The following is a 16,200-nucleotide window of genomic DNA, read 5'->3' as shown; positions in this document are numbered from 1 at the left end:
TCAGGGCTGCCCCGGGCCTGCACTCCCCTTGTGTTCGTGGGTCTGGCCTACTTTACACCGGAGAGGACAGAGGAGGGACCCAGGAGCTCCCAGGCTCCCATTCCCAGCCCATTTCTCTCAGCTCTTTTTGGGGTTCTGGAAAGACTGGAGCGCCCTCCTGGGGCTTCTGTGGACCATCTCAGGTTTTCCACCTTTGGGGATGTCCTAGTTGGCCTCTAAAAGGCACCCCCTGGGGGAGAAGCGGACCACTCTAGGGTCAGCTGGCTTCTGCGAGAGACGCCCTGGTGGTTTCTGGTCCCCTCTGGTAGGGGCTGAAGAAATGTCCGTCCCTTTGTCTGGGAAGCAGGGTTAGCCCTTGGGGTGAGTCAGGGAGGAGTAAAAGGTTCAGCCAGGCACTGAGGGTTAGAGAACAGTGAACCCTTCCTTGTCCTGAGACTAATGAGACTGGGCGCTGGGATTTTGGGTGCTAAGCATGACACGTGGCCCTCTTTGGGGGGATCAGGTTCCTGGAGGCCGGGGCTGGGGGGGTTACCTGCCTGCCTGAGGGCTTGCATGAAGGGAAATCCCATCAGCTGGGAAAGGCTGTGAAGCCTGGGGTGGCCTCACCCACCTCCCCAGGGGGCTGGAGGAGGCACCTAGAGGCTGGTTGGGTGTCTGACCTTGGCACAGTGGCACAGCAGATGCCCTCCAGAAAATCCTCTCTGCCAGCCTGGGTTCAGGAAAAGTCCTGTCCAAGCAGACGGGGCCAAAGAAAGGCGCCTCCTGGGGGAGGACCCCCCCCCCATTCCGAGGGCATCCCTGGCATAGGGAAAAGCACTCCAAAAAGGAGTTCAGGAGGGAGGGGCAGAGGTGAGGCTGATGGTTGGGAAGGAGCCAGTAGGTTCCTGGGGTCCTGGCCCAGATGGCCTCCACCGCAGCCTGTCTCCCAGGCCGGGGCCTCACTACTTATTTAGCCCTTTGGGGCGGTTCAGGGAAGCCACTCAGCAGAGGCTTTGGGCCAGGTGACAAGCTAAGATTTGCCCCATTTGGGGGAAGAGAACGTTGAGGCTGGGGGGGGCAATCACAATGTGGCCGGCCAGTGCCAGGCTCCAGGTGGTCACTGCTTCGCCAGCAGAGGTCTGGGGACCCTCCAAGGAAAGTAAAGAGGCCTCCGGCCACCTGGACGTGCCCATTGGCAGTGTCTGGCTTCGATAGAAACGTCCTTCCTGAGGTGTGGATGGTCAGGCCAGTCTCTGTCGCTTGGGGGGGGGGGTGGATGGGGCGCTTCGTGCCACGCTAAAGGGCCCCCCTGCCAGCGATCTGCCCCGGCCTCTGCCCCCAGAATTCCCTCGGGGTGCCGAGTGACTTCACTGGCTGGGCTTCACTGACTGATGGGCACGTCGTCGTCCTGCTTGTTGGTGCCAGCCGCTGCCCGCTGTCCCATCCGCGTGGCCCCCCCCTCCCCCCCCCCAGTCTTCCCGGGGTCCCTGATGGCTGGAGAAAGAGTTGAGGGAGGGAAGGAGCTGGGAGCAGCCTGGCAGCTACTCTGCCGTGGGGGGAGGGTCATTGAAGCCGTCCCATAGGCAGAGGGAGGGGAGCAGGCTGGGGGGTCCTAGGAAATGGGGGTTCTGGCGGTTGTCCTCCAGAGAGTGGGGGGGTCCCTGTGGGAAAGCACGTGTTAGGGGCCTGATGCAGCCTCCACCCAGACTGCATGACCCCGACGCCCGGCCCCCACTCACAGAGGGCATGTAGCGGTATTCGGGGCCCTGAGCTGGGTCTATGGCGGCCAAGGCCTGGGTCTCCGCGTCTCTGGCGTTCGCTATTCTCAGGTATAGCTCAGTCCTGCCGGCCTGGCAGCCAGGGAGGGAGGCCGCTGAGCCGGAGGCCCGGCCCAGCACCTCCCCCCCCCCCCAGGGCCCCAACACACCTGAGGGATGGCGTTGAGCTGCCCAGACTGGAGGCCGGGCTCCCGGGGCAGGACCCTCAGAGGCAGCCTCCAGCGCCCGCTCAGCACCCTCTGCTCCCGGTCAAAGAGCCGCAGGCTGCTCCAAGCCTGGGCCCGGGGCTCCCGGCCCCCCGCCCAGAGACCCCAGACCCGCAGCTCTGCCACCAGGCTGGCAGCCGGGGAGGGTGGCAACCTGAGGGTGAGAGGAAGGAGGAGCCGCTGGGTGAGGCGGATGGTGAGGTGCCCGAGGGCCCGGGCCACCCTGGGGGCCGCCACTGACCTGGGCACAGGCTGCCTGGCTGCCAGGATGGCACAGCTGCCCGGGGGGGCCCCTGCGGAGGGGGGCAGAGGCAGGCAGGGCCTGGCGGGGAGGACGGTGCTGGGGCCGCTCTCCTGCCCATTCCTGGCCAGGCCAGTCACCAGCTGCACCTGCGACCACTCCGGCTCCAGGCCCAGCAGGAAGTCATAGAAGATGGTGAAGCCGGCCCTGCCAGGGGGAGGCCTGCGTGAGGGCAGCGACCCTCCGGCCATGCCACCCCTCCCGCACCTCCCCCTGGAGCCCACCTCACCCCGGGTCGTAGGGAGCCGGGCCCAGCACATCGGCCGGGGCCAGCAGGTGGAGGCTCTGTGCCGGGGCTCCCCTTGTCTCCTGCAGCAAACAGAGTGGGGCGCCTTCTCCAGGAAGCCTCCTGGGATGTTCTCCGGAGCGGGGTCCCAGGCTCTGCCGGACTAGAGAGCTCGAAGGCCCCCCCTCCGGTCATCTCGCCCAACAGAGGCAACAGGCCAAAGCAGGGCAGGAGCTGGCTAGGAAGGGGCAGCTCTGGGATGGGGACTCGCATCTCCTGCCTCCCCTTCTTTCTGGGGCTCTTCCCGCCCATCAGGGGGTCCTCACCATCATGCCCAGAAAAGGGGGATCCCTGGGGGGTCCTGGGGGAGGCCGTGGCAACGGTGGGGCCACAGGGGGTGGCCGGCGGGCAGAGCCTCCTCTTCCTCGGTCCTCCTTGAGCTGCAGCTCCTGCAGGCCTGGAGAGTGCAAACGAGGGGGCTGAAGGTGCCCACTCCCAGCATCCTCTGCTGGGGCGGCATGGCCTGCCTGGCCCGAAGGGAAGCAGAGTGAGGGGCACCTCGGTCTCCTCGGTGGTAAAACGGGGCTGGCTAAGGGCCTCCCCAGACACCCGCTGGCAGCCCTGGTGAGGATGGCCGAGGCCTGGACCCTCAGGGGGCGTGAGGGGGCGCCGAGCCTCACCGTGCGGGGCCCTGCGGGCTCCTCTCTGGATCTGCAGAGCCAGGATCTCGGCCTCCAGCTGCCCGTTCATCACTTCCAGGGTCTGCAGCTGGCTGTCCGGCGGCGGGGGGCCGGCTCTGGCCTTTCCTGGGGACCGTGGCGGCGCCGGCTCTGACCTCCTGGCCCTCTGGCCTCCCTGGGCCTATTTCCCTGGGCACATCCTGCTTTCTTGGGCTCCAGCTTGCTGGGTGCATCTCCCTGGCTCAAGAGCTTTCTGGGACTCCCTGCGACCCCCAGATGGTCCCCAAAGCTCGCTGCCTGCTCTCTGCTCTATCCTGGCTCCTCCTGAGACACCCCCCACCCCCCACTCCCAGTGCTGGGATGGCTGCTGGGGTGCTTCCCCCCCCCCTCTCGGGGCCCACTTACGCTTCTGCCGAGGCCTCCCTTCCACCAGGGCCGCCTCCAGGTAGAGCTCCCCTATCCCGGCCAGGACTCTGGGGTCCCTGCCCCCCGCCTGGAGATAGGATGTGTGCAGGGCCCTGGCCAAAAAGAGGAGGAGGCTGAAGGCCTCTGGGCCTCGCTCTGCCCCCAAAGCTATTCTGGGGGATCCAGGAGTGCCTCGGGACCCCACAAAGACTGAGGGAAGGTCTGTTTGGCTCTCTGGGCCTCAGTTTCCTCCTCTGTCAGATGGGGGGGGGGCCTGGGATCCTCAGCCCCTTCCCCGCCCTGGGCCTCAGTGTCTGGGCATCCGGAGGCCTGGCCTCCAGGGAAGGCATCTTAGCTCTGGGGGACCCAGACCTGTGAGGCTCTAGTTCAGCCCATTTTCCAGAGCAGGAAGCTTGAGGCTGGAGGAGCAGGAGGGACTCCACCTTGTGGCAAGACTGTTAAACCCTTGACCTTCCGCCTTGGCTTGGCTCCAAGGCCGAAGAGGGTGAGGGCTGGGTGTGGGGGCCGAGTGACTTGGCCAGGGTCACCCAGCCCCCGGGGCAGCTCCCCTCCCCCTTCCGGTCTCCCTGGGCCCCCACAAGAGGCCTCACCAGATCTCCGACATGAGGCTTTGCGGGCTGGCCGGCAGGTCCGCAAGGCCCGGGAGGGCCCCTTCGTTCTTGTTCGACCCTGGCGGGAGGCCCGGCTCAGCCCTGGGAAGGAGGAAAGGAGGTGCCCGCCATGGGGGTCAGCCGGGCCCTGCATCCCCCCCGCCCCCCAGCCCTGGCCGGGGCTCACCGCGCCTGCAGCCTCTCCACGCGGTCCCCGAGAGCATCCAGAGCCTGCCGCGTCCTCTCCTCCTGGGCCTCGATCGCCAGCATCAGCTGCCCCAGCACACCGGTGCCCCCCGCCAGGCTGCTGAGCTGCTGCCCGATCTCTGCGGGAGAGGGAGGCTGTCCTGGCGCCCCAAGGGGGGCCCAGGTCCCCCTCCCAGGCCCGGCCGTACCTGCCCGCAGCTTCTCCAGACTCCGCGCCTGGGCCCCGATCTCTGCCAGGCGCCAAGCGTGCGCTTCTTCCAGGCGTGCCCGGGGCGCTGCGGCCGCCTGCAGGGCAGAGACGAGCCTGGGCAGCACCCCCTTCCCTGCGCCCGGCCACCCTTCTTGGGGTTCCTGTTGCTTGGGGCTCCTTAAAGGGGCCCAGAAGGGCATGACGACCCCCACCTGGCCCCCAGGGAGCCTCGCCCGAAGGCTGTCTGCCGCCTCTGATGGGTCCCCCCTGCCTCAGTTTCCCCATCTTTAAAACGAGGAGGTTCCTCGGAGCCTCACCTTCTGGGGGCGGCTCATCCCATGCAGTGACATGCGCAGCCTTTGTACCTGGGGGCGGTGGGTAGGGAGGCTATTGGCTCTGGCCTGGGGCGGGGGCTGGGGCTGGACTCCCCCTCCCCCAGGGTCTCCCCGGCCCGAGGCTCCCAGGAGGGAAGGTCTTGGGGGTGGTGAGGAGGAATGAAGAGATGAAGGAAATGGGGGACATGAAGATAGCAGGGAGGGGCTGGGGGTGAGGGGTGAGGGGCAAGGGCACCCCCCTCCCCAGCACCTCATCCGTCAGCTTCTTCAGGGTGGCTCCACTGGCCTCCGCCGGGCCGCCTTGGGCCTGGCAACAAGATCCAGGCTGAGAGGCCCCGCTGGGAGGTGGGGATCCCCGTCCCATCCCTGGGCAGGAGAAGACAGGGGCGCCTCCCCATGGTTCTAAGCCAATCAGGGCCTGGGGAGGGGGCCGGCCGGGCTGCCACTCACGTCCATGTCCAGTGGGAGGGAGGCCGCGGGCCGGGCCGGGCTCTTCTCCGGCGTGAGGTGGCCGATGCAGAAGCGCTGAGCGTGGCTGTCCCGGAGCGTCCCCGTCGGGAAGACCATGTCGCAGGCCGGGCACAGAAAGGGTCCCGGAGCCCCGGGCGGCCCCGACGCCATCTCTGTGCCGCCGCTCGGCAGACGAGCCGGAGACACCCCAGTCCGAGGCCAGGAAGCGAGTGTGGGGGAAGCCGTGCGGCACGCCTGACCGGCCAGCCAGGGTGGAGCCTGGGGCCTGGGCCAGCTGCCGTCTCCAAGGCCTCCTGCTTGTGTTTGGGGCTGAGGCTGGCGCCTGGCAACCCTGGCCAAGGGGAGGGTGCCGGGCCTGAGGCTGGCACAGACATGCCTGGACTTCGCCCTCCCAGTTTCCCCCCCTCCTCTCTGACTCTGGGCTTCCTTTTGGCCGAGCCTTCATTTGCTCTTCAGCTGGGACCCCCTTTGTGCCCCCTCGGACGTCGCCCTCCTGAGGGGTTCTTGGTCTGGGCACTGCAGTGGTTTGCCATTTCCTTCTCCAGCTCCTTTGACAGGTGGGGAAACTGAGGCCCACAGGGTGACGCGCCTCTCCCTGGATCGCAGAGCTGACATCTGAGGATGGAGCCGGACTTGGGTCTTCCCAATCCCCGGCCCGGAGCTCCCTTCCTGTTGCCACCTCAGCGGCCCCCCGGCCCACCCTAGAGACACACAAAAGATGATCCCGGCTCTGCCTTCCCGCCGGTCAGTGATTCCCCGATCCAAGCACCGTCTGTCCGCCTGTCTGCCTGTCTGGAATGGATCTGTTTTTCTCCTGAGGCCGTCTCCGCCTCGGCCCAGCCTCTCCTCTCTTGTGCGCAGCCTCCTGCGCTGGCCAGTCTCCTCTCAGCTCTGCCCTGCCAAGGGGAACCCTGCCCGGGCCGGCACCCCCGACTCCTGGTCACATCAAAGCAAGCAGCATTCCTGAAAGGCCTCCTTCAGGCCGGGATTCCCAGAAAGGGAAAGCTCAGACCTCGACTTCAAGGAATTCTCGGTCAAATGGGCCGTGATCACAGAGAAGCAGCAACGCAGGAAGCATCCCAGAGCTGAGGAAAAGGAATTCGGGGACGCAACACACACATACACGTCATCAGTGATGGATCGACAGAAAGGGAAGGACCCGCCAAAGACGGCGGCCCAGTTCGATCGGATCTACAAAAGAGGCCGCCGTCGTCGTCGGTGGCCCAGGTTCCCCGGGACCCGGGAGGGCTAAGGGGAGTCACGGAGGACGAGAGGGCCTCCTCGAGGTAGCGGAAGATGGCACAGCCCGCAGCTCCTCCAGGGCCTGAGCGGCATCCAGGAGGGCCCTGTGCCGTGAAAGACGCCCCAAGTTCCCACGCTTTCATGGGTGTTGGAAAGCCCACAGGGCTGAACCCTGTCCACGCTGGTGAAGTGATTGCACTGATCTATGGGCAGCTGGAACTGCGTAAACAGACACAAAATTCAATTATGCTCAAATTGTTCCTCCAATCCATTGTGGAACAGATTCACCATTTCAGAAAAAGCATTCTGGCGGAAGAGACTATGAACAAGCAAGAAAGAGACAGGATAAATGGAGCAGACGTTGTAGAGCTAATATTAGCCTTTTTTAACTCACCTTCTGTGTTAGAATCACTCCTAAGTATTGGTCTCAAGGCAGAGAGGAGCGTCAAAGGCTAGGCAATGAGGGTGAAGATTTGCCCAGGGTCACCCCAGCTAGAAGGTGTCTAAAAGAGGCCAGATTGGAACCCCGAATCTCCCATCTTCAGTGAAGGCACTAGTACCAGGAGTGATGGGGAAAGACTTCTTGTGGATGATGGGAATTTTAGCTGAATCTTGAAGGAAATCGAGGAAGCCGAGAGATGGAGATGAGGAAGGAGAATATTCCAGGTATGAGGCACAGCCAGAGAAAATGTCCAGAGGCTTAAGATGGGGGTGGGGGGGAAGGGGGTTATGGGAGGAACAGCCTAGAGGTCAGTGTGATTGGATTACCAGAGTACGTTCAGGATGTGAGCTATAACGACACCTCACAAGTGGACAGGAAGGCAAGATGATTTTTTCCCATCATTCCTTTAATTTGCGTTCAAAGTGATCATTTGGAGCACCTCTTGGTATTGTGATGTAATGTGTGGTTCTAAAACTAATTTCTGCAAGATTTAGATCCAGTTTTCCTAGAAAGTTCTGTTTCTATCTATTGATTTTTATTTTTTAATATTTCATCATAACTTTTATTAAAAAAAGACACCTTCACATATGTCTTAGAATCAATACTAAGTATTGGTTCTAAGGCAGAAGAGCAGTAAGAGCTAGGAATTTGGGGTTAAGTGACTTGCTTGGGATCACCTAGCTAGGAAGATTCCTAGGCTAGTTTTGAACCCTGTCTCTCTCCTTTAAACCAGCATCAAAAATAAAAAAAAAATTACTGCTTTGTAATTCAGTTGGGGATTTGGTACTTATAGAACCTCTTCTTTGAAAAGAATTTCCCTTGAGATTCTTGACCTTCTTTCCTTCATATGAATTTCACTACTTTTTCTAGCTATGTGAAACAGTCCTTTGGTAGTTTGGCATAGTACTGATTAAATTAATTTAGGTACACCTCTCATTTTTTGTTATCTTGGCTCCCTCTGAACATTTAATGTTTCTCCATTTAGGTGTTCTTTTTATTTATCCACTTATCATTGATTTTTAAAGTTTATTTAATTAATTTAGAATATTTATATTAGGGTGATCGTTTAGAGTCTACATCCCCAATCATATCCCCAGTGAACCATGTTTTTCTTCTGTGTTTCCGCTCCCACAGTTCTTTCTCTGAATGTGGATAGCTTCTTTCTCATAAGATCCTCAGAATTGTCCTGGATCATTGCATTGCTGCTAGTAGAGATATCAGTTATATTTGATTGTGCCACAGTGTATCCGTCTCTGTGTACAATGTTCTCCTGGTTCTGCTCCTTTCACTCTGTATCACTTCCTGGAGGTCGTTCCAGTTCACATGGAATCCCTCCAGTTCATCATTCCTTTGAGCACAATAGTATGCCATCACCAGCAGTTTGTTCAGCCATTCCCCAATCAAAGGGCATCCCCTCATTTTCCTTTTTTTTTTGCCACATTTAGGTGTTCTTTAGATGTGCAAAGATTGTTTTATAATTGGATTTCTATGGTCTCTGGGTTCATCTTGGGAGGAACACTCCAAAATATATATTTTTTAAAACCCTGACCCTTCCATCTTGGAATCAATATTGTGTATTTATTGATTCCAAGGTAGAAGAGTGGTAAGGGCTAGGCAATGGGGGTTAAGTGACTTGTCCAGGGTCACACAGCTAGGATGTGTCTAAGGCCAGATTTGAATCCAGGAACTCCCATCTCTAGACCTGGCTCTCAATCCACTGAGTTCATTTTTAATAGGGATCAATTTGGTTTTTTTCTTTTAAGAAAAGTTAGATTAGCTGTTTGTTTGTTTTTTCAAAATAACTCCTAGTTTTATTTGTCAAATTTATAGTTTTTGCTTTCCATTTTGTTCAAATCTTTCTAATTTTCAAAAGTTCCATTTTGTAATTTGGTTGGAGATTTTGTTGTTCAAGCTTTTTAAAAATTGAATGCCCAATTAGTAGATTTATTCTCTTATTTTGTTGATAAACATTTTCACCTAAGAATTGCTTTACAGCTCTTCTTGTAGCACAAAGAATTGGAAATTGAGGGATGTCCATCCATTAGGGAATGGTTGAACAAATTGCGGTATGTGTTGATGATGGAATAATAAATATTGTGCTGTAAGAAATGATAAGCAGGATGACCTAAGAAGAAGCTGGAGATCTGCAGGAACTGATAGAGTGAAATGAGCAGAGCTGGCAGAGCATTGTACATAGTAACACAGCAATATTGGATGATGATTATCCATGAAAACTTGGCTACTCTCAGCAATGCAGTGATCTGGAGCAATCCTGAAAGGTGTGATGAGGATGTTACCACCTCCAGAGAAAGAACTGTTGGAGTCATCGTTCACATCAGTGTATTTGTGATTTTATTTGGGGGTTTTGGTTACGTCTGATTTTGCTCTTTAAACAGTGACCAATATTGGAAGTGTTTTACATGACAATAAAAATAAAAGTAAAAAATTTTTTGGGAAATTGCTTTAACTGCCTCCCATGTTTTGGCATGTTGTCTAATTGTAATTTTCTTGATGAAATTTTCTTTCATTATTTTCAGCCATCATCAGAGGCAGTAAGAGTGATAGAGCAGTGGGCTTGATGTTTGAAAGAACTGAGTTCAAATCTACCCATAGGCACTTACTAGCTATGTGACCTTGGGTAAGTCACTTAAACTCTTCCTATTTCCTCCTCTGTAAGATGGGTTTAATACAATTGTGAGGATTAAATGAAATAATTATAAAGCACAGCATAGTGCCTGGCACATAGTAAGAGCTAAATAAATGTTAGCTATTATGGTCATCATCATCATCATAACTGCATTTTGTTTCTTGAGCCACTAGTTTATTTATTTACATATATTTATTTCTTTAGTCCCAAATTGCTTTTTCATTCTTTAAGGATCAATTAGAGAATATCATTTTTATTACATTTTTTTATAAGTAGATTTTTTTTTTACGTTTCTGCCCTACAACAGTCAATTTTTGTAAGGTGCCGTGTGCACCTAAGAGTTACATCAATTCCTTTCTGTTCTCATTTGGTAACTAGAGCACCAGCATCTCTAAATTTTCTAAAGTTTCATTCATATATTTAATCCATTTTCTTTTGGCTGATTTATCTAGGCCTGAAAGAGACACGAATGGCCCTTATTATTGTAGTTTTACTATTTATTTCTTGCCCCAATCTGAAGAAGTTCTCCTTTAAACATTTAGATGCAGTGCTATTGGGTGTGTAGCAATTAAGTATTGATCTTGCCTTCAAGTGTAACATAATTTCTCTTCTTATCTATTTTTAACATGGCTATATTTTTGAGAACCTTATCTGAAAGCACGATGGCCATTGCTGCTTTTTTTGAGGTCTGCTGAGGCATGATAAATTGTGCTCCAGCCACTCCTTCTCACTTTATTTGAAACTTGGTGTTTCAAGCGTGTTCTTTGTAAACAACATATTATCGAATCGTTATCTAATCCATTTTGTGGATGAGTTATTCCCATTCGTATAGGGTTATAATTGGTAACAATGTGCCCTTCTTTCCATCCTGTCATCATATCCTTCTTTACAAACAGGAATGTGGCAGAGGGACTTCCCTTAACATTTGTGATCTACAAATGAAATGATTTCTTTCTTGAGCTCTTTGCTTCCTGTTTTTCTCCTTCCTACCTCAGGTTTTCATATTCTCTTCCTTTCAATCTTCCCTTCAAAAATCATTCTAAAATTCAAGTTTATTTTGCTTGATTATTCTTTATATATCTTGCTATTGCTCTTGGATTCCTTTCCCCGCTCCCTATTTCCCTTTTGAGTCCAAAGTATTTCCCATAATGAAATCTGTCTATGGGTGTAATTGTGTTCAGTCTTCTTCCTATGTCCAGTTCAGGCAAAGGCAAGTTTCATGCTTCTTTCTCCCATCATCTCTTCTTCATTATATATATTGTTCATCTGATGTACCTCTGAGATAATCATTTCCCATGTCTTTCTCCTTCCCTAGTATAGCCTCCCATCCAAACAGAACCTATCCACCTCCACACACTGTCATTTTATCTATCTTCATGATGTTTAAAGATGTTAGTGTCCTGAGAAGGCATTTGGTTCTCATCCCCCTATTAATATATACATCATCTTTTCCAATTAGTCAACTGCATCTGCTTTTCTGTTTCTGTTCTTGGTGCCTTCATTTCCATTTTAAAATGTCTCTTCAGTTCTGGTTCTTTCCTGAAGAATACTTAGAAATCCTGTAATCCATTAAAGGTCTATTCCCCCATTCCCAACCACCATCCCAAAGAATTATAGTTGTTTGTTTTTTTTTAATTCTTGGTTCTAAAGCTTTATCTTTTCCCTTTTGGAATACTACATTCCTAGCTCTCCTCTTTGTTAGTATGGTAGCTACAAAGTCTTGTTGTCATTACTGTGGCTTCTTGGTCCTTGAGCCTGTTTGTAGTACATTTTTGGCCTACATGCTCCGGATTTTAATTGACATTCCTGACGTTTTCATTTTGGGGTTTTTTTTAGGAAGTCCCTGATGGATTCTTTGTATTTTCACTTTACTCTTGGGTTCTAAGGGTCTGAGGCAATTCAATTTAATCTGTTCATTTCTTGAACTATAGTATCCAACCTTGTCATAATTTTCAGAGAATTAGATCATTTTTGGATTTTTTCCCTTCTTTTTAGCCTACTTTCTAGGTTGAGTTTATTATTATTATTATTTAAACATCTATGCCTTACTTTTTAATTTTTAAAAATTTTGTCGTGGTCAGATGATTCACTTTCTCTCCCTCCCTCCTCCCAGAGCTGACAAGCAGTTACATTGGGTGATAGATAAGTTATCTATTATTTCTAAATAAAATTCTTCTCTTCCTTCTTAAAATTTATAATACTGTGTATAAGTTCTAAAGTAGAAGAGATAAGGACTAGGCAATTGGGGGTTTGTTACTTGCCCAGGGTCACATGACTAGGAAGCATCTGAGGTCAAATTTAAACACAGAACCTCCTGTCTCTGGGCCTGGCTCTCTATCCACTGAGCCACCCAGCTATAACCAGATTTTAATATTGATGTCTTATAAAGTCATATTACGTGGTGCCTTCTGATTTTCAGTACATTGAGGTGTTGCATGAGGTTTTACATTGTTTTAAAGTATTCATTCTTCTTGCCAATCTTTTTTTTTTGAAATTTTTATTTAATTAGTCAATTTAGAATATTTTTCCCTGGTTATAAATCATGTTCTTTCCCTCCCTTTCCCCCATCCCCTCCCATAGCCATTGCACATCTCCACTGGGTTTTACATGTGTCCTTGATCAAAACCTATTTCCATATTGATGTTTGCACTAGGGGGATCATTTAGAGTCTACATCCTGTGATAGAGGCTGGAACATAAGAAAAGTGCCAGGTTGAAGAGTGGAACTGATCACCGTGATAGGGGAGGGGCCCCAGGAGTTTGGAATCTTGTGGAGGAGAAGACTGGCTGGTAGAGCAGTTGGTCTGTCAGTCGGGAGAAGCCAAAGAGAGAAGGTTGAAAAAGACTTTCTCCTGAGGGTTACTCATTTTTTTCCTGAGATTACAAATCCTTCCCCCCAACATTTCCCAATTGAAAAGACTATTGAAGAAGAAACCTGAGAAAGAACTAATTTTAAATCTCTGTCTGACTTTACCTCAAATCCTATTGCCGGAGTCTGAACTGTGGCCAAGGGGCAAACCTAGTGGGAGTCAACCTGACTTTCTCTCAGGGGGCTCTGGCTGCCAAGATCCGAGTTCCCCCCAAACTCAAGGAGGGAGGGAAAAGGGTTTAGATTGAGACAGGGACTCCTTTTCCCTCACTTTCCTCTCCCATTCTTTCCCTGTTACTTATTCCTTTGTATTATCCTGATTAGGTTGACATTAAAAGTTATCTTTTCCCCAAGCTGTTAATCAAGTGTGAGTGAACAGATCAGGGGGAGACCCTTTGGTCTTGAGTAGTGGAGGGGGGACGAGAGGGACAGAAGAATCTGGGAGAGCAGCTTTAGCTACGGAGGGAAGGCAGAAGGGGGAAAATTCTTCAAACCCCCTCTCCTCTCTATGAGCCAACCTTAAACATTAGCTGTCTCCCCTGAACCCTGCTTTGAGAAGGGAGGTCTCCACTCTTTCCTCTATATATACTGAAAGACCAAACTCCTCTACAACAACTAAACCTCCCCTCGATTTCAATCCCCAATCATATCCCCATTGAGCCATGTGATCAATCAGTTGTTTTTCTTCTTGTTTCTGCTCCCACAGTTCTTCCTCTGGAAGTGGATAGTGTTCTTTCTTATAAGTCCCTCAGAATTGTCCTGGGTCATTGCATTGCCACTGATGGAGAAGTCCATTACATTCGATTGTATCAGTGTCTCCCCGTGGTCAGCTTGCAATTCATGGCCATCCCCGGTCAGTGTCCCACTTGTCCTGGGCTTGCAGCCTACCCCCCACCCCATTTTTAAATTTTATTTACTTATTTATTTGGAAAACTTTATTTAGTCAATTTAGAACATTATTCCTTGGTTACAAGAATCATATTCTTTCCCTCCCTCCCCTCCCTCCACCCCTTGTAGCCGATGCGCAATTCCACTGGGTATTACTTGTGTCCTTGATCCCTTTAGAAATATTATTTAAAAGGTTGACCACATAGAAACAGGGGGACCATGCTTTTGGGGTGTGGAGATTCTTTAAAGTCCTGGAGTATCCTCTCCTAGTTCTGCCCTTTCTTCTTTCGATATATCCTTTTAAACCAGTGGTTTGCTTTTAATCAGTCCCCCTAATCTTCTTACTATCCTTCCTTTTCCGACCCCTGCCTTTTTGTTCCCTTCTTATTTATTTTTACAGTCTGTTAAGTTCCCTCTCCCCTCCCTTTCTGTACTCCCTGCCCCACTCCCCTCCTTGGTTTTTCCCTTCTCACTTTCCCTGTAGGGTAAAATAGAATTCAATACCCCAGTGGATCTAGAGGCTCTTCCCTCTTAGAACTGATTTTACTGAGAATAAGGTTTAAGTATTAACTATTAGCACTCTCTTCCTTTCCTTATGTAAAATTGGACTTGAACTCTGGACTTCAATCCCCACAATTCCTTGCTCCACTTCCCCAGAATGCTTTGTAATCTCACCTGGGCCGAGATTGAGAAGGTATTTAACCTGATTGCAAAAGCTTTCAGGGCTCTTTTGGACTTCCGTTTTGGAGCAGAGGTGTCTCTTCCGTGATGTGAGGTTATTTTGTCTAGGCCTCTGGCCTAGGCACATGTTTCTTACTTGTATATTCTTTAATCCTTAATCCTTAATAATCCTCTAAAAAAAATAATACTCCTTGCAGAGAGAAACAAATTTCAACCTCTCCCCAGTCTCCCTAAATTTTAACTGTTACACTTATAATAGTATTCTTCCCCTCCCCTTCCCATGTGCCTCTTTGTATGATATAGATTATCCTATTTGTCTTATTCCTTCAAGTTTCTCTTGGTGTCATCTTCTATTCCCCCCTCCCTTTTTATTTTTTTGCATATCATCTTAGACTACTTATCTTGTTGGATATCGGGGTAATAAATAGTCTAAGATAATATGATTCTTATAATTAATATAAGTGAATATAATTTTTGAGTTACAAATAACATTTCCCCATATATTAATATAAACAATTTGATCTTACTGAAGCCCTTAAAGAAGAAAATTTAAATTAAAAAAAATGTTTTTCCCTTTCCCCTCTCTTATTTACCTTTTCATGTTTTTCTTGATTTTTGTGCTTGGATATCAAACTTTACACTTAGTTCTGTTCTTTTCTTTACAAATACTTGGAAATCTACTTTGTTGAATGCCCATATTTTCCCCTGGAAGTATATGGTCAGTTTTGATGGGTAGTCGATCCTTGGTTGAAGACCCAATTCTCTTGCCTCTTTGAATATCATATTCCAAGTTTTGAGGTCCTTTAGTGTGGAAGCTGCCAGATCTTGTGTAATCCTGATTGGTGCTCCTTGATAACTGAATTGTCTAGTTTTGGTTTCGTGTAAAAATTTCTCCTTAGCTTGGAAGCTCTTGAATTTGGCAAATACATTCCTGGGGGCGGGGGGGTTATCTTTTGAAGATTTAGTGTTGAGGGTTTTCTATGAACTCTTTCAATGTCAATTTTGCCCCCTTGTTCGAGAACACCAGGGCAGTTTACTTGTATATTTTCTCATAGTATGATGTCAAGATTTCTGTTTATTTCTGGGTTTTCAGGTAGACCTATGATTCTCAAATTGTCTCTTTGAGACTGGTTTTCATGGTCTATCATCTTGTCAGTGAGATATTTTCTGCTTTTTTCTATTTTGTCAGTCTTTTGACTTTTTTTTAATTAATTCTTGCTGTTTTACAAGATCATTGGATTCCAACTGCCATTCTGGTCTTTAAGGACTGGCTTATCGCTATAATTTTTAAATTTTCCTTTTCAGTTTGGTCTATCCTGCTTTTCGTAGCTTCCAGCTGTATCTCCAATTGGGAGTTCCTTTCCTTTAAACTGTTATTTTCTTTTTGAACTATTTTCCACTTTTCTTGACAAAATTTTTCCAACTTTTTGGTAAGCTCCGATTTAAATTCTTCAAGAACTTGTGGCCAATTTCCATTCTTTATTTTGTGGAAGGTTTGGATGCATAATATCCACTTCTATTTCCACTGTAGTCTGGATTTTTCCTCCATAAAAATTATGCAGGGTCAATCCCATCTTATTCTTCTTGGTGTTGGGAAGTTGTTTTTCCTGGGTGTTGTTTGCCATCACTATAGTGGTTTTTCCTTCCCTTTCCAGTCAGAAGTCTGAGAGAGGGCAGGCTCTCTGTGTATGTAGCTAAGGAGAGAGGTTTTTGCCTGAGGCCACCTCTCAAGTCTCCCCAGCTTCTAATGTTTGCTGCTTCTCTGCGCTATCTCTGCATGTGCCCAAGGTCTGCGCTCTTCAGCCTGCTGGGGTCTTAGGTCTAGCTGCTCTCAGGGGTAGGCCTTTGGTGGTCTTAGTCAGCTACCAAGGACCTAGAAGTGCCCCTTGCTCGCTCACTGATTCTAGCACACTGGCTCTGACTCTGGCTCCATAGCTAGGGTGGGGGAGGGTTGATCAGCTTGCCTTTCTGGAGGGCAATTTGGAACTATGCCCAAAGGGCGATAAAAGACTGTCTGCCCATTGATCCAGCCATAGCACTACT

The 16,200-nt window shown here is 50.4% G+C and overlaps 1 protein-coding gene across 3 annotated transcripts; it reads right to left on the bottom strand.

Moving 5' to 3' along the window:
* Positions 1–18: 18 nt before the first annotated feature.
* Positions 19–7,641, bottom strand: CCDC17 (coiled-coil domain containing 17). Of its 3 annotated transcripts, none has more exons than XM_007480242.3 (13): positions 5,369–7,641; positions 5,169–5,225; positions 4,901–4,948; positions 4,374–4,678; positions 4,187–4,288; positions 3,576–3,688; positions 3,171–3,296; positions 2,817–2,947; positions 2,494–2,573; positions 2,205–2,411; positions 1,907–2,117; positions 1,719–1,829; positions 19–1,640 (listed from the first exon to the last, which is right to left on the bottom strand). In XM_007480242.3, the coding sequence occupies exons 1-13, from the start codon at positions 5,537–5,539 to the stop codon at positions 1,521–1,523; spliced, it is 1,782 nt and encodes a 593-aa protein (XP_007480304.2). In that variant the 5' UTR covers positions 5,540–7,641; the 3' UTR covers positions 19–1,520. The 3 variants fall into 3 exon arrangements, with proteins under 3 accessions (XP_007480304.2, XP_016285285.2, XP_016285283.2); XM_016429799.2 differs by having other exon boundaries at positions 19–1,829; positions 4,374–4,512; positions 4,582–4,678; XM_016429797.2 differs by having other exon boundaries at positions 19–1,829.
* Positions 7,642–16,200: the final 8,559 nt, after the last annotated feature.

Source organism: Monodelphis domestica, chromosome 2, assembly GCF_027887165.1.
Source record: "Monodelphis domestica isolate mMonDom1 chromosome 2, mMonDom1.pri, whole genome shotgun sequence".
NCBI lineage: Eukaryota > Metazoa > Chordata > Mammalia > Didelphimorphia > Didelphidae > Monodelphis > Monodelphis domestica.
Note: the sequence above shows the minus strand (reverse complement) of the source record. Positions and strands in the feature narration are given on the sequence as shown.